The sequence below is a fragment of the Schistocerca nitens genome, chromosome 5 (assembly GCF_023898315.1).
Source record: "Schistocerca nitens isolate TAMUIC-IGC-003100 chromosome 5, iqSchNite1.1, whole genome shotgun sequence".
Taxonomy (NCBI): Eukaryota; Metazoa; Arthropoda; class Insecta; order Orthoptera; family Acrididae; genus Schistocerca; species Schistocerca nitens.
Window position 1 is genome coordinate 224,539,804 of NC_064618.1, and position 23,965 is coordinate 224,563,768.

General features: G+C 44.4%; 1 protein-coding gene across 2 annotated transcripts in view; it reads right to left on the reverse strand.

Moving 5' to 3' along the window:
* Nucleotides 1–23,965, reverse strand: part of LOC126260838 (peptidoglycan-recognition protein SC1a/b-like) — a 137,641-nt gene that overhangs the window by 78,544 nt on the left and 35,132 nt on the right. The window contains exon 1 of one of the 2 annotated variants that reach the window (XM_049958237.1): nt 11,601–11,729. The exons of the other annotated variant lie outside the window; for it this stretch is intronic. Coding sequence (XP_049814194.1) covers nt 11,601–11,685 — 85 coding nt within the window. The 5' untranslated portion in view covers nt 11,686–11,729. Of the gene's footprint in view, nt 1–11,600; nt 11,730–23,965 lie in introns of those variants that run through there. 2 annotated transcript variants of the gene reach the window in all.

Sequence of the window (23,965 nt, forward strand, 5' to 3'; positions counted from 1 at the left end):
TACGCTAATTATTGCTATTCTGATCTGATCAAGCGCCATCTGTCGGACATTTTTTGAACTTTTATATTTTTTTGGTTCTAATAAAACCCCATGCCATTCCAAGCATGTGTGTCAATTTGTACCTCTCTATCTACATTATTCCGTGAATTATTCAGTTTTCAAATTTACACTGACTTTTTGATCACCCGGTATATGAGCTTATGGCATTGGTGGCCGGTAGACCCCTCGCGGGGCGGTTCGGCCGCCGCTCCACAAGTTCTTTAACGCCACTACGGCGACTTGCAAGTGAATGAGGATGAAATGATGATGAAAGACACACAACACCCACTCATCTCGAGGCAGAGAAAATTCCTGACCCCGCCGGGAATCGAACCCGGGACCCCATGCGCGGGAAGCGAGAACGCTACCGCAAGACCACGATCCACGGGCTGATTATAGATAAACGGCACACATCAGAAATTATTGAAGTTAGTGGCTGTAGAGGGGCAGATGAAGACACAGATCAGTTAGTGCAGATTAGATGTAGGCAGAAGACAGATATGGTAAGAATCAAAAAGAGTAGGAGAAAAGTGAAACATAATATAGAAATTCTCCAAATTAAAGAAAAGTAGGAAGAATGCAAGAAGAAATTAGAAGACATTATTGAAGTGTTGGTAGAAGAGCCAACACCGTGTTGCTAGAGGAGGCCGAAATGCACGCGTTTAATTACACGCAGACTGGCGTGAGGTCTGGAACAATTAAAGGAGTTGAGTCTAATAAGAAAAGAACGTAGTTCTTGGAATACTTAACTTTAATCCATAATCGGTGTACATCTCTCTTGACTGTACATGCTTCATAAGATAAATATCAATTGAATACGGCGCCTTGCTAGGTCGTAGCAAATGACGTAGCTGAAGGCTATGGTATCTATCGTCTCGGCAAATGAGAGCGTGATTGTCAGTGAACCATTCCTAGCAACGTCGGCTGTACAACTGGGGCGAGTGCTAGTAAGTCTCTCTAGACCTGCCGTGTGGCGGCGCTCGGTCTGCGATCACTGACAGTGGCGACACGCGGGTCCGCGTATACTAATGGAGCGCGGCCGATTTAAAGGCTACCACCTAGCAAGTGTGGTGTCTGGCGGTGACACCACAATTATCAAGACAAGAAAGAGTATATGGATGTGGAAACAAAGTGAGGGATACTGGTGCTCCGGCGTAACGATGAGCGACGGCAGGAAGAGGAAGAATGCAAGAGTAAAAAAGGCTGTGAGACGACATCAGCCTGCTGAAAACGCACCACGACAGGAAAGTCCTCTAGTCGAAGAGAATATAAGCGACGATCCTGCCAGCCTCGGCCAACTGCTCTTCCATCGCCACGCAGAATATGTAACCTAAAAAGGACTGAAGCTGATAAAGGTATTGTACCCAAGAATCACCAGCAGGGAGTTGAACCTCGACACCCAGCTCCGGCTGTACCGGATGGTTGTCCACCCTTCCCTCACCTATGGCTCCACTGCGTGGCCTACAATTGGTGCCTCCCGGATGCAGATCCTCCAGCACCTACAGAATAAGGTGCTTCTGTGGAGCCCGCATGCCCCTCCCCTCACGAGGAAACGGACATTCTCACGACGTCCATGCGGGCGAAGGCGCAGAGTCTCTATCCCAAAGTAGAAGCCCTACGTGACACGGTCGCTGGCGTACAAACCATTGGCACCACAACTCCCCGGCACTGGCATCGGCACCCTGTTCCTCTTATCATCCTTGAGGACTCAGATTCCGACCATAGTTAACGATAGCTTTCTTACGGCCACTGCCGAAGCGTTAGTAACTTGACCACTCGGTGGGGGTATGTTGCTACCTAATGTTGTCCATAGTTATGTTAACTCTTGCCTGCAACCTGAACTTCCACCGTCGGAGGGTGGTAAGGGACTTCAAGTCCCACCGCCAGATCTTCAAAGTGCACTCCAGTGATGTCTTTGGAACAAAATCATTGTCGAATGGAACAGTTTTACCATCCACCAACACAGTAAGACCGTGAGCCTCGGCCGCACAGTGCCAGACCGGGACACACAGACTAGCACGTACTAGAAGACAGTACTAGGCCAGCCTTTAGTGATGCACAATCTGTGTAACAAACTTACCTGAACACTATATATAGCAAAGGGCTCTGACTTAATTGCATGTCGCCCATCGCTTGCGACACCGTTGTAAATTCAAAGTATTGTCAATCTTCTACATTCATGCTCATAAATCAAGGATAATGCTGATACATGGGGAAACAACGCTCTGGTGGGCGGCTTGCAGGTTTAAATCACCTCGGGGTATGACCATGCGGTGCATTTGACCTCCGGTCGTCGCACGGTGGCGCTGGCAGCAGTCCACATACGCAGAGGTGTGTTGGTGCATGTCGGAGTACGGTGCAGCGAGTAAGTGTGCAGACGTTTTCAGACTTGCTAATGGTGACTGTGTGTTGAAAATGGCTCAAAGAACACATATCGATGATGTTATGAGGGGTAGAATTCTAGGGCGACTGGAGGCAGGTCAGACACAGCAGGTCGTAGCACGGACCCTCCGTGTGCCACAAAGTGTGATCTCAAGATTATGGCAACTATTCCAGCAGACAGGAAACATGTCCAGGCGCTACAGTACGGGACGTCCACAGTGTACAACACCACAAGAAGACCAATATCTCACCATCAGTGCCCGCAGACGGCCACGGAGTACTGCAGGTAGCCTCGCTCGGGACTTTACCACAGCCACTGGAACAGTTGTCTCCAGACACACAATCTACAGACGACTGAACAGACATGGTCTATTCGCCCGGAGACCTGCGAGGTGCATTCCACTGACCCCTGGTCACAGGAGAGCCCGTGACACCTGGTGTCAAGAACATAGTACACGGTCATTGGAACAGTGGTCCCAGGTTACGTTCAAGGACATCCAGATACCAACCTCTTAATGTCCTTGAAAGGGACCTGTATGGAGGTCGTGGTTTGATGGTGTGGGGTGGGATTATGATTGGTGCACGTACACCCCTGCATGTCTTTGACAGAGGAAGTGTAACAGGTCAGGTGCATCGGGATGTCATTTTGCACCAGTATGTTCGCCTTTTCAGGGCTGCAGTGGGTCTCACTTTCCTCCTGATGGATGATAAAGCACAGCCCCACCGAGCTGCCATCATGGAGGAGTACCTTGAAACAGAAGATATCAGGCGAATGGAGTGGCCTGCCTATTCTCCAGACCTAAACACCATGGGATGCTCTCGGTCGACGTATCGCTGCACGTCTTCAATTCAGGAGCTCCGACAGGCACTGGTGCAAGAATGGAAGGCTATACGCCAGCAGCTGCTCGACCACCTGATCCAGAGTATGCCAACCCGTTGTGCAGCCTGTGTACGTGTGCATGGTGATCATATCCCATATTGATGTCGGGGTACATTAGCAGAAAACAGTGGCGTTTTGTAGCACATGTGTTTCGGGACGGTTTTCTTAAGTTATCACCAATACCGTGGACTTACAGATCTGTGTCGTGTGTGTTCACTATGTGCCTATGCTATTAGCGCCAGTTTTGTGTAGTGCCACGTTGTGTGGCACCGCATTCTGCAGTTATCCTTAATTTATGAGCCTGAGTGTAAGTTGTAATAGAACTATTAATGTGATTTGCTTGAATTGTTGTATAGCATTCCGAGAACGCAGCACCCTTTAGGCACCCTATACGAGACGAGTGGGCAGGACCCCACAACTGAAAACAGTTATCATTGTAGCCATGGAAGAATCACTGGGGAGGCAGAATAATAAGGAACAGTGAAATGGTTCGACGAGGAAAGCTCACTGGTAACCCATAGAGAATGAAGTGAGACAAAGAATGCTGCAAAGTAAAACAAGACTAGCGGCAAAAAACAATAGGGAGACGAAGAAAACAGCAGATAAGTTATATATAGTGATGAAACGGCAATACGAAGGGAGGAAGATAGCGCATTTGGACAAAATGTGGAATAATAATGAGAAACGAAAGTGCTGTCAAAGATCCACACTCTAGAGAAATGAGGAGAGGACACAAACCAAGAGCAGGCTTCTATATGGATAAAGACGGGAACCTAATTGAAGATAAAAGCAAAGCTTGGAAAGATAGCAAGAGTATTTTGATGAGTTACTTGGTGGAAAGGGGAGAGGGGACAGAACTGGAATTAGAATCACAAACAGATAAGCAGGAAGTCGAATCACCAAACTTACAGGAAGTGAAGAATGCAATTAAAAACTTTAAGAATAATAAAGCAGGAGAAGACAGCATAGAGGCCGAATTATTAAAGCCGGCCGCGGTGGTCTCGCGGTTCTAGGCGCTCAGTCCGGAACCGCGTGACAGCTACGGTCGCAGGTTCGAATCCTGCCTCGGGCATGGATGTGTGTGATGTCCTTAGGTTAGTTAGGTTTAAGTAGTTCTAAGTTCTAGGACAGATGTTAAGTCCCATAGCGCTCAGAGCCATTTGAACCATTTGAATTATTAAAATTGGGGGAAAAGAAGATGGAGACGGCTGTCAATGAATTAATAAAGGAAATATGGATAAAGGAAGAAATACCTAAGGAGTGGACCATGGAAATAACCTCCCCTTTACACAACTATGATGATAAGGCAGAGTGCAACCATGAACGAAGGAAGGAAGACTGGGTTTAACGTCCCATCAATATCGAGGACATTAGAGACGGGACACAAGCTCGGATTGTGTCAGGGATGGGGAAGGAAATCGGTCGTATCCTTTCAGAGGAACCATCCTGGCGTTTGCCTGGATCGACTTAGGGAAATTACGGAATACCTAAATCTCGATGGCTGTACGCTGGTTTGAAGAGTGCAACAATTACCGCGGGATTAATCTCTTAGATAAAACGTAAAAAGTGTTTAGTAAGATTTTAGCCCATCGGCTAGAATTCCGCGTGGAAACGGTACTGGGGAATTATCAGGCTGGATTTAGGAGGCACAGATCCACAATGGACCAGATATTTTTATTGAGACAAGTGCTACAGAATTTTCATGACTATGACAAGCGTTAACTGCATTCGTTTTACGTTGAGTTTAAACTAGCGTATGACAGCCTAGACAAGAATAAGATCCTCCGCTAAAATAAGTAAGGCTGGCTGAAATGACAATGAAAGCAACAGTGTGCAAGATCAGTATAGAGCAAGAGTTGTCAGGAGAGTTCCATGTGAGGAGGAGGCTGTGCCAAGGAGATGTAATCTTTGCCCTACTTTTAACTTAGCACTAGAGAAGCTAATTCGGCAAATACCAACAAATCTAGTTGGAACAGTGTTTAACCGGCAGGTCCAGGCTGTGGCATACGCTGATGACACGGCATTAATCGCAAGAAATATCAGGGCTTGGAAGAATAATTATGCTACACTGGAAGGAACAGAGCGGAAATTAGGACTGGAAGTTAATACAGGGACAACGAAGTGTATGATGATGGGAGATCCTAGTGAGGGTGGCTGAGAGGCTTCCATAAAAATAAATGTAGATGTTTAAATACTTAGGCTCAATAACACGAGAAGAAACTGGTACATCTGCCTAATATCGTGTAGGGCCTCCGCGAGCACGCAGAAGTGCCGCAACACGACGTAGCATGGACTCGACGTATGTCAGGAGTAGTGCTGGAGGGAACTGACACCATGAATCCTGCAGGGCTATCCGTAATAGTACGAGGGGGTGGAGACTTCTTCTGAACAGCACGTTACAAGGCATTCCAGATATGCCCAATAATGTTCATTTCTGGGGAGTTCGGTGGCCATCAGAAGTGTTTAAACTCAGAAGAGTGTTCCTGGAGCACTCTGGAGCAATTCTAGACGTGTAGGTGTCGCATTGTCCTGGTGGATTTGCCCAAGTTCGTCGGAATGCACAGTGGAAGTGAATGGATGCAGGTGATCAGACAGGATGCTTACGTTATGTGTCACTTGTCAATTGTACACGCCCCACACCGTTACAGAGCCTCCACCAGCTTGAACAGTCTCCTGCTGACATGCAGGGTCCATGGATTCATGAGGTTGTCTCCATTCCCGTTCTCGCCCATCCGCTCGATACAATTTGAAACGAGACTCGTCCGATCAGGCAACATGTTTCCTATCATCAACAGTCCACTGTCGGTGTTGACGGGCCCAAGCGACGTGTACAGGTTTGTGTCGTGCAGTCATCAAGGGTACATGAGTGGGTTTACGGCTCCGAAAGTTCATATCGATGATGCTTCATTGACTGATTCGCACGCTGACATTTGTTGATGGCCCAGCATTGAAATCTGCAGCAATTTGCGTAGGGGTTGCACTTTGGTCACGTAGAACGGTTGTCTTCAATCGTCGTTGGTCCCATTCTTGCAGGATCCTTTTCTGGCCTCAGCAATGTCGGAGATTTGACGTTTTACCGGATTCCTAATATTCGTGGTACACTCGTGAAATGGTCGTAAGGGAAAATCGCCACTTCATCGCTACCTCGGAGATGCTGTGTCCCACCGCTCGTGCGCCGACTACAACACCACGTTCAAACTAACTTAGATCCTGATAATGGGCCACTGTAGCAGCAATAAACGTTCGAACAACTGCGCCAGACACTTGTCGTCTTATATAGGCGTTGCCGACCGCAGCGCCGTATTCTGCAGTTTAGATATCTCTGTAGTGAATGCGCGTGCCGATACCAGTTTCTTTGGCGCTTCAGAACAGCAGCACGAATCAAAAAAATGGTTCAAATGGCTCTGAGCACTATGGGACTCAACTGCTGAGGTCATTAGTCCCCTAGAACTTAGAACTAGTTAAACCTAACTAACCTAAGGAGATCACACACATCCATGCCCGAGGCAGGATTCGAACCTGCGACCGTAGCGGTCTCGCGGTTCCAGACTGCAGCGCCAGAACCGCGCGGTCACTTCGGCCGGCCAGCAGCACAAATCCAAGAAAGGCTAACAAGTGAAATCCGATGTTACTGTTCTTTGGAGAATATATTCAAGTCCAGAAATGGTAGTAGGAATACAAAAGCCCAAATATATTTTACTAAATTAAGAACTATAGTAATGTATGGATCGGAAGGCTGGGTGATGACCACAAAGGAGGAAGGCTGGTTATTGAAAAGGATGATGATGATGTTTCATACTCCGAGGGGCGTAGGGGACGATGCGGGAGACCCGCACCGCCGTACTAGGCAAGGTCCTAGCGGAGGTGGTTTGCACTTGCCTTCCTCCGACCGTAACGGGGATGAATGATGATGGTAAAGACGACACAACAACACCCAGTCATCTCGAGGCAGGAAAATTCCCTGACCCCGCCGGGAATCGAACCCGGGACCCCGTGCACGGGAAGCGAGAACGCTACCGCAAGACCACGAGCTGTGGACAATTGAAAGGGAAAAGGAAGATTCTGAGAAAGATATTTGGGGCAGTGCGAGAGGATGAAAGCAGGAAAACAGGGACAAACACAGAACTACAGACATTCTCGGACACATGAATATCGTGGTGGATATCATGGAAGGAACAATAAGATGGCCGGACATGTACAAAGAATGCCAGAAACTGGAAGTATTAAGAAAGCGTTTATAGAAAAGCCTGAAGGGAGAAGGAGGAGAGGAAGGCACAGGAAAAGGTGGCTTGAAGGTATAGAGGAAGACCTCAAAGCGCTGAGAGCCAGGGGCTGTAGAAGGAAAGCGATGGGCAAAGAAGAATGGAGGCAGGTGGCAATGGAAGCCAATGTTCTACGAGGACTGTAGCACCGACCAGTAAGTAGGTAATCACAGGAAAATGGATAAAATTTTAATGAACTCATCTGATTGCATTGCCCATGGCTTTGGTCGTTTCTCAGTGTTTTATTCTTGATTCTTTTCCAGTATTTACAGCATTTGGTAACACACCGCTTGCGATATTTATCAAATATCGTCTTGTACCGCCATCGTCTAGCATGAAAATTTTTACTACTTCTCTCAGTTTCGACTGTTAAACGTCATCACCAGAAGAGTTCGTTTCTCGATTTCGGTATGCGTGTGGATGCAAACATGATGTTTCATCTCACACTATATAACGCCAAAAATACAGAACGTCAGAACTCAATATACATGTTTGTGTTTAAATTGAATGTAACTTCTGAAGTTCAAAAAATGGCTCTGAGCACTATGGGACTTAACGTCTGAGGTCATCAGCCCCCTAGAACTTAGAACTAGTTAAACCTAACTAATCTAAGGACATCACACACATCCATGCCCGAGGCAGGATTCGGACCTGCGACCGTAGCGGTCGCGCGGTTCCCGACTGTAGCGCCTAGAACCGCTCGGCCACCCTAGCCGGCTTCTGAAGTTCATTTCGTTTTATGACACAGTGTAGGTTCTGTGACAAGAAAAACTTATTGCAGTGATTATTTGTAACAATCTAAATTGAGCGACAATAAGAGTTTTCGTAATAGCCGGTGATGGTAAACCATGATTTTCGAATATATATATTTACTAATTTAGCGGCCGCAGCGTCTCTCGCGTAGACTGTACGGCCTGCAGAGATTTTTGTTATTATTCGAATTTTTATGTTGTTCACAAGTTGCAACTCCTTCTAAGCTATTCATGCTAATTAAAGCCATATAAGCATGGTCTTTTCCGAAAGTATATCTGACCAAAAATAGTGAAAACGTGTATTTTTAAATTTCTAACTGAGAAGCCAAACTTAAATTTTCTTAAATTCAGCTTTAAAAATGCTTTCACAGTAAAATATTTTCATAAAAAGTTTCATCCACAATTTAACCCTCTTAGGGTTCAATTTCCAAATCACTGAAACAAGTATTTTTTTGTTTGTAACCGAGAAGTAAAATGCCAATGTTCGTAGATGTAGCTTTAAAAATACTTCAGCAATTTTTTTAAATAATGATATATTTTCAAAAAATCTGCCACTATTTTACCCCCATAGTGTTTCTTTGTTTCTGACCGAGAAATCAAATACCGATTTTCGTATCTATAGCTTCAAAATTGCCTTAACAGCGACATGTTTCAAAAATAAACCTTCATCCCCTATTACACCGCTTTAGGGTTGGAATTACGTAAAATCTCTTTTTAAACGACGCCTACAGTACATGATCCACACCGTCTCCAAATTTCAAGTTTGTGTCTTAAGCGGTTTGTGCTGGGTGGTGGTGTATCAGTCAGTCAGTCAGGACATTCCCTTCAAACACAGAGATTAAGATTATGGCGGTTCGAAACGATGAACACGTATGTGGAAAGACGCGTTCGTGCTGCCAGAAATGAGAAAAAATACGCATACGTTTACATGTCAAAAATACTTCTCTTTCTGCGGCCTTGTACACGTGAAAACCGGTTTGCACCGGAGCGACCATACTCGTAGTCGAGCGATCTGCAAGGAACGAGCATTCCTTCTGGAGCAAACAGTAAACAAGCGCAAGCAAACATTATTCGACCTGGTTCGGTCCGCATTCGTATATACTCGTTCGTGTTCCGCTAGCTATGGGGTCTTTCAGTGAACCATCAAACGAAGCTCGCGAGCGATTCGCATCGGCGCTCGCAGCCTGGATATTTTGCGGATGAACTGCTTTTGTTATCGATGTTAGTCTACCGTAAACGCCGGAAAAACTCGGATAAGGAGAGGAAGGGAAAGGCCCTCCACTGAGGAAAACGAACAGAAACACTGCTTTCTGAGACCGTAGATTAAAACGACTGGAAGGAGAAACAGTCTCCTCATTTACACTCTCGCAAAGTCATAGTCTGCAGACATTGTTCACCACTCAGTACTACTAACGAGGAAAACATAGCGTTTACTATAACTCGATTTCCCAGAAACTTCGCTGGGTGGAAGAGGGGTCAAAATAAGCGGACGGGTCTCGGGCTATCTGTCAATACTCGACCGATTCTGAAAAAATGACTGTCGAAGTTTTCGACATACTTTATGTGCCTTTTACCGACGAGACAGAAGAAGCGGTGGCTTAGTGCCTAGAGTCGCGGCTTCACGCTTTCGCCCCTCGTATTTGAAACCCGATTCTTATTTTTATTTTTGTTTTTCTTTTACCTGCCCAAGTCCGTAGATTACTACATGTATTGCAATGTATGTTGAAATAATGTTGTCCGAATTCGTCTACTAATTGTGTGTCTAATGCATGAATAAGAAAAACAAAAAGCCAATAAATGGATGGAAAAATTATTTGAAATTGTTGTCGGTGGAATTCCGCTGATGCAACTTCATTCGTAATCCATAGCAAGCACAAGTTTTCGGAGAAGTGATCCGTTATGCATGGTCTGACGCGAAATTATTGCCAACGCGTGAAATCTTCGGCAATGATAACGCCGTTTCTTTCCCGAGTGGATTTATACGAAGAAATGTCTCTGTGCAAACCTGCCTTCCTGCGATGCTCATAGTGGTCGGAATTCCTACATTTCGAATGTTTCTACGGTCGTTATAATCCAAGGGAAAGCAGAACATCCTCCTGGAGAATAAACATAAGAATATAATATAAGGATTAAGAATTGCTATAAGAATGAAATACAAGAATATGAATATTTAAAAAAACTGCGCGACCAGTACGGCTGAGCTTGTGGACTGCTAAAACAACGTCGAAAACTTTGACGATCGTTCTCTTAGAAACGGTCGACACCTAAGGATAAGCCGAGATACGTGTTCGTTTTGTTTTGGCTCGTCTTTCGCCAAGCGAAATTCCTGAGAAATCGGATTATGAACTTGCTGTGTTCTCGTAAGTGAACCACTTTTACTGATGAGTGCACATATTGATTTTAAATACTGTGAATTATTATTCTTGTACTTTACGCTAATGCAATGTATTACACATTATCTAAAGAAATTATCATATTAAAATATTTTGTATATCTTATTGTTGTTATTATAATATCCTATGCAACTGTGGCACAATACAAGTGCTAGTGACAGCCAATTATATTTTGGAGGGGAGGGGGTGAAAAGAGGAAGGGACAATAAGAAACTGTGAACCCCATTGGACACGACCCTGCATCTGTGCTTGTTACAGCTGCCGGATGGTTATAATTACAGTGCAGCAACTCACGGGGTTCCACTGTGAGCTGTAATTATCGTATGACAGCGAAACATGATAAATATGCTAATGCGTTAATGCAGGACCGATTTACACTGGAAAAAAATTAGTTGGAATTTTAGCTGCCAGGTACAAATTGAGCGCTGTACAGCATCTTCCGACGTCTCCAGTGTTTACATTAAACGAATTGTGTAATCGTCGGTTAATAACAAAACCAACGTTATGGCTTTCTCACTTGTTAGACCTTTTCTGCCCGCTTCTCGTTCATTAATCCATTACATATGGAAGCATTTCAATAAGTCTTTCTTGCATTCACAGCGCCAGATTTGCACCTGGTGACCAAAACTGGAACTATTTTTTTGCCTGCGTAAATTGGTTCCACATTAATATCTTAGAATATCTACCAAGTTTTGCTGCCATACGATAATTACAGCCCACATTTTTCCTCTGTGAGTAGCTGCATTTTAATTAAAATCACACGGTACAAGCGAGTCGTAGTGAATGCTGGCGTTTATCTGCGAGCGCTCGTAATTCTCTTTTCGTTCCGGTGTAAATGCGGCCTATAACGCTTGCAACATGCGACTGGCTATAAACTGCTGTGTGTACTTGCCATGATGCTCCTGGCCCTCTACGGCGCTGGCTAGCGCGGTCTCCGCATGTTTATCTTGCCCCCCTACCGTCTCGGAGATGCGCATCCTTGCGACTGACGCCAGAAACTCAGTGGAAACCGTTGAGCAAGCGCCCGCCACTTCCCCTCCCTCGGATCAGGTGGTGGGGAGTCGGTGCGCAATTCCCGCTGATTCGCACTGCACAAACAAAACAAGCGGCATACGTCAGCGCGGAGGGGACTTCCCTTCTCTGCCGGCCTCGTCTCGACTCTCTTCCTCGTGTCAAAGCCGGGGTACAGCGTCAAAAATAAGAGAAAGGATGAAGGCTGCAGAAACAGTGACGACGCACTATTTCAGACAAAATACTAGTCGCTTCCTTAAAAGACGCCATTAGTTACTATGGCGCTCTGTAGAAGCTGTAGATGTTGTACTACCTCTTAAAGGAGCCCTGCAGTGTGGTGTGTATGTGCCTCTGCGTTGTGCAGAATCAGAGCAGTAAGGCTCGATTCACACGGTGAGCAACGTCACGTCAACGTCAGTGACGTCACACACCGTCAAAAATCCACTTGCATTCACACTGGACGGAACGTCAAGCGACGGCAAAACTTCAACCACGTTTTGGCGTGTTATTGGAAACTTGCAGAAGTGTTCACGAGAGAGGATGGCGGACATTATATTTAGTCTTGATGAACTTGCTACGATTGCAATTGCTTTAGATGATGAGGAAAGAGAGCGGAAATTTGCAAGGCAATCAAAACGAACGTGGGTGAAGAAAATGATTTTCAAGAGAATGTGTGAAGGCGAATATCACACATTGTATAGAGAGCTGGATGAAGAGGAGACGTCATTTTGTAAATATTTACGAATGTCGAGACAGCAATTTTTTTAATTTGCTGTCTTTGATAAGCAACAGCATCAAGAAAGCAGACACAAACATGCGCCGTGCAATTTCTCCACGAGAAAAACTAATGGTTTGTTTGAGGTGAGTCTGATGCTTCAGCTTTACCAATTCCTTTGAGGGTTCCTGTTCTGCAACTTAACGTATTTTATAGAACAGAATATTTATTGTAATCTGCACACTATCAACAAATTGATCTATAGGCTACACATTCACAATTTATGGCCCCTTGTTATGTAGATCTAAATCTGCTACAGTTCGTCCTGCATAAACTTTGGCACTGCAGAGCACCAACTGCACACTGTATATGAGTGTGGAACATCGAACTTTTTACTGCAGTTGTACTTAAATAAGCTGTATCCATACGAAATGTTGAGTGAGACTCAGTACCAGAACGTATGTAAATATATGCTATACATAAGTAAACTACTAGCCAAAATGACTACGTGGCGTAGAATACTCGTATTTGCTTCGGAATGATAAGTATTACATATAAACATGGTCGAAATAAACTTTCACGACTCGCGAATGATTGTGAAATTGGAAAGCAGGAAGGCTCTAACCTCTGCTAAGCGTTTTCACCTCCTAATCGTGAGTACATACTTACATAAATAGATGCAGGTGCGATGTTATACATCTAAATACATTATATACAAAATAAATATAGTCTGCAGTAGGCCTACAATATTCATACAGTTATTTACCTGGGCGACCGATAACCAATCCAATTTTCTTCCATCATCATCATCATCATCATCAGTTATAGGCTATATTAGCAGGTCCTTTGCCTCTCCATTTTCTGCGATCCATTGCTTCCTTCTTAAGGCTGCTGTATGTTGTACCGTCCATCATGCCATCCAGTATCTGGAATCTCTTCCCTCCTCGCTTCCTTTTCCCTTCTACATAACCTTCTAAAACTGTTTTTATCAGTCCGCCATTCTTTCTTAATATATGCCCAATCCAATTTCTTTTTCTTCTCTTTATTACATCTAGTAACTGTCTTTTCTCTCCCACTCTTCTCAGTACCTCTTCATTTTTTACTCTGTCCATCCAACTTATTCTTTCCATCTTCCGCCATGTCCAGATCTCAAAAGCCTCCAGCCTTTCTTCCATATTTCTTCTTTAAACGAAGTGTCGCTGTATTTTTTGCAGCTCATGTCATGCAGCTCCACATTTTGGCAAACAAGTTCGATTAACTTCTCGTCGTTCATGTTTATATAAAAAAAAATTATAACTAAAAACTCAGTAGATATTTTCGATGTGAAGAACACTGCTACCAGAATCAAACTCGTGCCATGCGAGCAGCTGCAGAACAGACAGAAAAGTAATAGCCAACCAAGTGACCCCCACCGTCAACGTCAAACTATTCTTTCGAAGTATACCGGCCGGCAGGCAAACTTACGTTGACGTGACGTTGCCCACCGTGTGAACCTCGCCATTTGAAAGCATTGGACGAATTTTTGACGTCACGTGACCCGCGTTGACGTTGACGTGACGTTGCCCACCGTGTGAATCGAGCCCTAGAAAGGTGGACGAGGAGACAGTACAGCAGAAAGGAGCTACCGCGTTTGAATGTGTCCTCGGCCACACCGTGAATGAAGTTGCCCAATTTGTTGGTGTATCAACGCGGACTGCCCAACGTCTCTAAAAGAAATGGTATACGCTGAGATGAAAAAAGTCACGAGATATCTCCTGATATCGTGTCGGATCTCCTTTTGCCCTGCGTAGTGCAGCAACTCGACGTGGCATGGACTCAACAATCGTTGGAAGTCCCCTGCAGAAATTCTGAGCCATGCTACCTCTATAACCATCCATAATTGTGGAGGCATTGCTAGTGCCGAATTTTGTATACAGGGTGAAAAGTATTTAAACCGACAAACTCTGGGAGGTTGTAGGGGACATCAAAACAAATATTTTTCCCTAAAGTCATTTTTTCCTATGAGGAGTATTTAAACCGGTACAGGAAGATTTCTCTGGCGGCAAATTAATTAAACCAACAAACACTTTTCCATTTTTTATGACCTAGAGACAACTCATTAACACAACCCAGTTTCAATTACAGTAGGTTTTCAAAAATGTCTCCATTGACACGTAATCAAAGGTTACACTGTCGGATCATGTTCTGACTGACACGAGCAAAAACCCCAGGAGTATCTTGAATTGTTCCTGCTGCTGCTACTATCAGGGCAACCAGATCCCCTTCTGATGCAACAGGAGTTGCGTAAACAAGGTTGCGCATCTCTCCCCATATAAAAAAGTCCAGAGGGGACATATCTGGGGGCCGAGCAGGCCATGGTACATGACCACCTCTGCCAATCAACGTTTCTGGGAACCGTCGGTCCAGGAATCGACGCACACGACGACTGAAATGTGCCGGCGCCCCGTCATGTTGGAACCACATGCACTGTCTTGTAGGGAGCGGGACGTCTTCCAGCAATTCTGGCAATGCTCTGGCGAGAAAATTGTAATAGTGCCTGCCATTTAATGGCCTACGTAGCAGATACGGCCTAATTAAACAGTCCCCAACAACACCGATCCACACATTAACGACGAACCACACTTGATGAGCGCTAGTAACTGTGGCATGTGGGTTATCCTTACTCCAAACATGCGAATTGTGCATGTTGAAGACTCCATCACGCCCGAACGTTGCTTCATCGGTAAACAACACAGAGGATGGAAATGTAGGATGCATTTCACACTGTTCCAGGTACCACTGCGAAAACTGTGCTCTGGGTGGATAATCAACTGGTTCCAGGTTGTGGACACGCTGTAAGTGAAATGGACTTAACAATTGCTCTCGAAGGACTGTTCTTACATTCGTCTGATTCGTCCCCATGTTACGTGCAATTGAACGAGTGAAGGATCCCGCCCCACATGCTGCAAGACAGCTTCCTCAAATTGCAGCGTTCTTACCGTGCGACGGCGTCCCTGTCCAGGTAATCTGCTAAATGATCCGGTCTCACGCAGACGTTGGTACATAGCAGCAAAGGTCGTATGATGCGGGATACGGCGATTAGGATATTGTTGTTGATAAACCTGCTGTGCAGCTCGTCCGTTGTGGTGCGCTACGTAGTACGCATCAACCATATCAGTGTACTCACTCCAGGTGTATCGCTCCATTAGTAAACAGAGACAGTACACTATTACACTGGTGGACAGCAGTTGCCTACAGCTGAAGAGCGTAATACGCCCTCTAACATCTGAAGAGCGTAATACGGCCTCCACCGGTTTAAATAATCCTCATAGGAAAAAATGGCATTCGGGAAAAATATTTGTTTTGATGTCCCCTACACCCTCCCACAGTTTGTCGGTTTAAATACTTTTCACCCTGTATGCACTGACGTCTCACTTATGTCTCACAAGTGTTCAATTGGATTCGTGTCGGGCGATCTGGGAGGCCAAATCCTTCGCTCGAACTCTCCAGAATATTCTTCAAACCAATCGCGAACAGCTGTGGCCTGCTGACATTTCGCATTGTCATTCATAAAAATTCGGTTGTTGTTTGGGAACAAGAAGTCCATGAATGGCTGAAAATGGTCTCCAAGCAGCTGGACATAACCACTGCCAGTCAATGATCGATTCATTTCGGCCAGAGGACCCAGCCCACACCATCATGGAGTCACCACCATCTTGCACAGTGCCTTATTGGCAACTTTGTCATGGCTTCGTGGTGTCTGCGCTACGCTCGAAACTTACCATCGACTCTTACCAACTGAAATCGCGGCTTGTCTGACCAGGTCACAGTTTTTCAGTCGTCTGGGGTCCAACCGATATGGTCAAAAGCCCAATAGAGGTGCTGCAGGCGATGTGCTGCTAGCAAAAGCACTCGAATCGGTCGTTTGCTGCCTTAGCCCATTAATGCCAAATTTCACCGCATTGTCCTAATGGACACGTTCGTCGTACGTCCCACATTGATTTCTGTGGTTATTTCATGCAGTCTTGCCTGTCAGTTAATACTGACAACACTACGCAAACGCCGATGCTCTCGGTCGTTAAGTAAAGCCCGTCGGCCACTGCGTTGTCCTTAGCGAAAGGTAATGCCTGAAATTTGATATTCTCGGCACGCTCTTGACACTGTGGAATTGAATTCCCTAACGATTTCTGAAACAGAATGTTCCATACGTCTAGCTCCAACTACTATTCGGCGTTCAAAGTCTGTTAACTACCTTCGTGCGGGCATAATCAAATCGGAAACCTTTTTCCATGAATCATCTGAGTACAAATGACAAATCCGCTTTTCAATTATTTATTTTTTTAAATTTTTAAAAATTCTTTTCATTTCCAGTCCCCGCTGCTTGAGAGATTTTTTAAGTTTTATTCCGCCAATGCACGGCCTTTTTACACCTTTTGTGCACGATAGTACCACCATCTGTTTATGTATAAATCGCTAACCCATGACTTTTGTCACCTCAGTGTACCTCTTACAGCCATGGGCGTCCGAATAATTTTTTCCAAGAAGGGGCAAGATTCTAAAACCACCATTTTTGACAAAATTTACAGAAAATATATAAAACTTATTGCATCTGACACTTTCAATACTTATCCAGTCAATATTTCGGAAGTAGATTATTTTCATACTTCTGTATACCCTCTAATGGCATGACCTAACTTTCAGTAACTAAAGTAGGATTATGGAATTAAGGTACGACAATTTCGACACAATTTAATTAAAAAGACGTAAGTAACGTTTCCCCTAAATAATAAATGCAAAAAAGACCGCTAATCTTACACCGTTGTTGTTATTGTGGTCTTCAGTCCTGAGACTGGTTTGATGCAACTCTCCATGCTACTCTATCCTGTGCAAGCTTCTTCATCTCCCAGGACCTACTGCAGCCTACATCCTTCTGAATCTGCTTAGTGTATTTATCTCTTGGTCTCCCTCTACGATTTTTACCCTCCACGCTGGCCTCCAATACTAAATTGGTGATCCCTTGATGCCTCAGAACATGTCCTACCAACCGATCCCTTCTTCTAGTCAAGTTGTGCTACAAACTCCTCTTCTCCCCAATTCTATTCAATACCTCCTCATTAGTTATGTGATCCACCCATCTAATCTTCAGCATTCTTCTGTAGCACCACATTTCGAAAGCTTCTATTCTCTTCTTGTCCAAACTATTTATCGTCCATGATTCACTTCCATACAAGGCCACATTCCATACAAATACTTTCAGAAACGACTTCCTGACTCTTAAATATATACTCGATGTTAACAAATTTCTCTTCTTCAGAAACGCTTTCCTTGCCATTGCCAGTCTACATTTTATATCCTCTCTACTTCGACCATCACCAATTATTTTGCTCCCCAAATAGCAAAACTCCTTTACTACTTTAAGTGTCTAATTTCCCAATCTAATTCCCTCAGCATCACCCGACTTAATTTCCACTACATTCCATTATCCTCGTTTTGCTTTTGTTGATGTTCATCTTATACCCTCCTTTCAAGACACTGTCCATTCCGTTCAACTGCTCTTCCAAGTCCTTTGCTGTCTCTGACAGAAATACAATGTGATCGGCGAACCTCAAAGTTTTTATTTCTATTCCATGGATTTTAATACCTACTCCGAATTTTTCTTTTGTTTCCTTTACTGCTTGCTCAATATACAGATTGAATATCATCGGGGATAGGCTACAACCCTGCCTCACTCCCTTCCCAACCACTGCTTCCCTTTCATGTCCCTCGACTCTGATAACTGCCATCTGGTTTCTGTACAAATTGTAAATAGCGTTTCGCTTCCTGATTTTACCCCTGCCACCTTTAGAATTTGAAAGACAGTATTCCAGTCAACATTGTCAAAAGCTTTCTCTAAGTCTGCCACCGAACTTCACTAATTCCCACTATATCTAAATTTAACCTATCCATTTCCCTCTTTAAATTTTCTAACCTTCCTGAACGATTAAGGGATCTGACATTCCACGCTCTGATCCGCAGAACGCCAATTTTCTTTCTCCGGATAACGACGTCCTCTTGAGTTGTCCCTGCCCACAGATCCGAATGGGGGACTATTTTACCCCCGGAATATTTTACCCAAGAGGACGCCATCATAATTTAACCACGCAGTAAAGCTGCATGCCCTCGGGAAAAAAAAAATCAGCCTTTCGCAGTACCAGCACAGCAAGGCCATTTTGGTTAGTGTTGCAAGGCCAGATCAGTCAGTCATCCAGACTGTTGCCCCTGTAACTACTGAAAAGGATGCTGCCCCTCTTCAGGAACCACATGATTGACTGGCCTCTCAACAGTACCTCTCCGTTGTGGTTGCACCTACAGTACGGCTATCTGTATTGCTGAGGCACGCAGGCATCCCCACCAACGGCAAGGTCCATGGTTCATGGGGGGGGGGGGGGAATCTTACACCACGATAAGTAAAATCCACAGTAATTATTATAACTGCAAGGAATGGCACAGCAAACTGGTTAGGCTTCACGGGGTGACGGGGCATTTCCCGCGTGATGCCGTCACAACATACCTTCCAAGACCCTAATGGCCACTTTGCCCCGCTCTCCCCTATCTGAGTATCTTTACTAGTCTGTGAAAATGTATTTCGCCTTTTTTATTTAACGGTCTGCAGTGACATTCTCATATCACTAAATTCTGCGTATGAGTCTAGTTAGGAACTGAAACTAGAAAACTTCACAAAAATGTTTTCATTCATTCACCAACAGTATTAGGTTTACACTGAAAATTGAAAATCCGAAAGTGAAAAGAAAACAGGTCACTTAAGCAAATGCCGTTGATTTTCAACAAACACAAATAAAAAATGTCAAAAATACTCTTCTGCCATCTGAAAACTTTTTTTACCTTAACTTCACATCAGACCGTGTTAATGGTTGTTTCATGCCTTCTAATTTTTAGTGTTGTTCAGCATAATAAAAGCTGATTCGGTGTAGCATATAATGAAAGTTGAAAAACATGTGTTCTGAAAGCTACATTTATTTGGGTGAAGAGTAACTCAGTGAGAGCATTCGATGAGATGACTACAGGAAACTTTAAAAAACATCCATCGAATTGATTGTTACAAGCTACTTTTATCATCCACGAACTGATCCAAAATGGTCCTTATATATCCAGTTTGACACATTGTCGTGCACCGATGGCAGCTAGGGTTTATTCGTAATTCTATGACTTGACGTTGCGCTGTCTTGGGCCCCCTGTAGTTTGAGTAGGTACCAACTCCTGGAGAGCACATATCTTCGATCTGGAAATTTCATCATTCATCTCTTCTAGTGCAGAAAACCGTTGTTCTTCCTTTCGAATGATGTAATGGTCGATAGGTGCAGCGTAAACATTCTTTAGCGTCTACTACACTCCATCTGTCGAGTAAAACTGAATGCTTTCTCAGCAAGCCTTGATAAGTCTTATTCGTTCTCGACAAATAATACAGTATAATTAACGATCGTCAGTTGGGGAAGAGAGTGTCCTTACGGGAAATGGATGTTGGGCAAGTGAGCTCCGGCGATGTTAATACTGTGTAAGCGAATTGTCTCTTTCTGTAGCTCGATAAGGGCTGTGTGAGGAAGTGACATACAGAAGTTGGAGGCTCTATATCGGCAACATTGTTATAAGAGTAACGTTGCCGCAATGGCCACAGTGACAAGAAAATGAGGTAATTTCCCGTGAACGACCTGACAACTAAACCCAAGTTATGTAACACTTGATATAGCCGCAATGTTTTCCTTTGCATTCGGCAGTTCTAAGTCTGCTATTTAGTAGAATTTCTACCAGTCACTTCTGAAAACAGCTGAAAATCCTCTAATGAACAATAAACCTTATTGCAGATTTCAGGAGGGGGCGCTATCCCATCCACCCCCTCCCCACCCCTTGTGGAAGCCTGCACTCACAACCCACTGTGTGAGGAAATGGAATGTCGTAACCAATAGGACTCAGGAATCTCATAAAAGGTCTTTGCTCACAACGGCACATAAAGCTTCACATTTCAAATGGACGAAGCATCGCTGAATCTGGATTTAAATGCTGTAGTAGAGAGAAGACAGGAGTGGTAAGATGCTGGGTTCCAAAAAAAAAAAAAAACATTTGAACCAGAACTGTCTATTTATTTATTTAAAAATGGTACTGCAGATATGTGTGTATTTCTTTAGCATGTCTTCAGTAGGACTGACAAACTTCAATAAATGAAAACAAATGAACAGCAGACTTTTAGAATTAGAAACTGAACAATTTAGCTGAAGATAGTAAATTTCAAGCTTCATTTCACTCCGGTGGTTGTGTCTATCAAGACAGTATTAACTAAAACAAAGAGGAAAACAGTTCCATTAGCAGAAGTTACACACCAATATACTACGATAAGTACACGTATAGTTATCAACTCATAGCAGGTAATGAGCGACAGTTAAAGAACACTATAAGACAAATGAGCAACCATGACAGATGTGCAGATAAATTTAAGAAACAACGATCAACTAGTTTCAATTAACGGTAATATAGTTAACATTCCGCGCCCGCAAGCTAGCCCAAATAATACTTCTAAATCATAAATCAGGCTCCAACCCGGTAAAAAAGAACATCTGTAAAACAAACAAAAAAAAACAGAAATCCTCGGCAGTGTACACAGCTTGCCTGTTTTTTAAAATCTATACAAACGCGTAGAAATATAATTCGAAGCAAAGTGCCCAGACGGCTTCAATTAAGACAGGAGAACTGAACTTACTTTTTTGCTGAGTACACACTACAGATACAACTCATAATATCCACGAATTATGAGCAGAACACAAAGGCAACAGGCAGAAATAATCGCGAAACAAATCAAAATCGACTAAATAACGGTAGGCTCCTGTTACCAACACTGGAGTTAACTGAAACATTGAATACACTCTAAGGAGAGGAAAAAAAAACCGCACCAAGAAGGAAATCGGTAAATGTGCGTACATGTACAGACAAACAAATGAGTAAAAAAGAACTCCGTCTTCAGGCCACAAGTGGCCCATCGGGACCATCCGACCGCCGTGTCATCCTCAGCTAAGGATGCGGATCAAAGTGCTGGCCACGCCCGACATTGCTTAACTTCGGTGATCTGACGGGAACCGGTGTATCCACTGCGGCAAGGCCGTTACGAAACAAATGATTACAGTTTCTGAAAAATTGGGTGATTTACTCAAGACAAGTCAATAACACATTGGTCCACCTCTTGCCCTAATGCAAGCAGTTATTAGGCTTGGCATTGATTGGCAGAGTTGTTGGATGTCCTTTTGAGAGACGTCGTGTCATATTCTGTCCAACTGGCGCGTTAGATTGTCACAATTCCGAGCTGGTTGGTGGGCTCCAAACGTTATCAGTTTGCGCTGTAGTCATGGACTGTGCGGCTGGTCCCAGAGAAGGTTCGAGTCCTCCCTCGGGCATGCGTGTGTGTGTTTGTCCTTAGGATAATTTAGGTTAAGTAGTGTGTAAGCTTAGGGACTGATGACCTTAGCAGTTAAGTCCCATAAGATTTCACATACACTTTTACATTTTGTTATCAGTTTGGAAGAGATCCGGCGACCTTGCTGGCCGAGGCAGAGTCCGAAAGGCACGAAGACAAACGCTCTCCGTGTACTGTAATGGTGCCTCTGATGACCACCACAGGGATCCTGCTATGAAATGAAATGGCGCCCCAGAAATCAGGTTGTCGGGCCGTCTGGCGGGCTACAGTCTCGTTTGTATCCCACCGCTTCCCAGGGCATCTCCAGAATGTCTCCGCTGGTCATCTGGAATCGGTTCGAAGCGAGATCCATCACTGAAGACAATTCTACTGCAGTCAATGAGATTCCAGGCCGAAGACGTGTCTGGAGATGCCCGGGACTATGGTGGGATAACAACCTCACTGTCGCCCGCCATACTGTCCAAGAAACAGGAGTTAGGGTCTCAGATGCCACTCCTTTTCATGGCAGAACCCTTTTGGCTGTCATCCGCGGCACTGTTGCAGCTTTGCCGTACGTCGACAATATTCTACACCCCAAGTTGTTGCCCTTCATGGCAGGCCATTATGGGCCCACATTTCAGCAAGATAATGCTCGCCTACACACGGTGGGAGCTCCTACTGTTCGTCTTCGTGCTTGAGAAACCGGACATTGGCCAGCTAGATCGCCGGATCTCTTTCCAATAGAGAACGTTTGAGAATTATGGGCAGAGCCCTCCGACTAGCTCGGGATTTTGACGCTCTAACGCGCTAGTTCGACAGAATGTGGCACGCTATCTCTTAGAAGAACATCCAACAACGAATGTCTAGCCGAATAACTGTTTGCATAAGGGCCAGAGATGACCAACGCGTTATTGACCTGCTCAGTTTCTGGAGCTCTTTCTCTTGAATAAACCAACCAGTTTTTCTCAAATTGTTTTTGTATAGTACATCACAGCTACCGATATCCGTCCCATTCGGATAATTCCTTCGTGGTTTGTAGTAATTTTTTTTTTTAATCTTAGAGCACAGCGGATAACTCCAACTAGCTTCACGTACATTCCACACATTAAAATGCTTACCAATCGAGTCCATATGCCGCTGCCTGCAATTTCTGTAGTTAGCTAACAGCAGAGGCAATAGCAAGGCTCTGGACAATATCTGACTGGAGGCGTGTAGTTTGTCCGACAGTTCGCGATTTTCTCTCTTTTCAAATGTTTCCAGCCCGTCGTGTGCACTTTACTGTACAAATGAGCGTTTGACCTGTAGTGTATGAATGGTGTACTTCATAGTGGAACTCGTTCTGTGACGTTTTTGTGACGCTTTCGTACCATCACTTCCATCTACTATGAACATGAACCGGGATTTAAAATTTCTTGACAGATTAAAACTGTGTACTGAACTGGGACTCAAACCTGGGGTCTTTGCCTTTCGCAGACAAATGCTCACCGACTGAACTGTCCTAGCACAACTCACGGCCCACTCTCACAGATTTACTACACCTGTGTCTATTATGAACCAGGCTGTTTATTTCAACATTCTCAGTGTGACCCCTTCTACATCTTCACGGTGTGTTCTCGCTTACTGTGACAACAGCCGTGTTTACAGGGGTGCACGTATACGTTCCTTGTTTGACAAACACTTAGGCACCTTGTGCTACCTATACTGGCTTGCTCGATGACTCGAGCTTAACCATGTAGAAAATACCTGGGACTATTTAAAACAGTGCATGGAATGTAGCAATCATTATTCCCGCAGTTTGGTAGCTTTACAAGATGTATTCATCAATGAGTGACTTCAGCTAGACATGACACATCTGAATAAACTTCTGGACCCTCTTCCTCGTAGAATGGAAGGCGTATCAAATCTAAATCGGTGTTACGCAGTTTTAGCGATGTGTCTTCTGGGGGTGACTAATTTTTTTACCCGGAGTTCCTACCAACAGTATTATTTTTAGTCATCAGTCTTCTGACTGGTTTGACGTGACCCACCACGAATTCCTCTCCCATGCCAACCTCTTCATCTCAGAGTAGCACTTGCACGGCACGTTTTCAATTATTTATTGGATATATTCCAATCT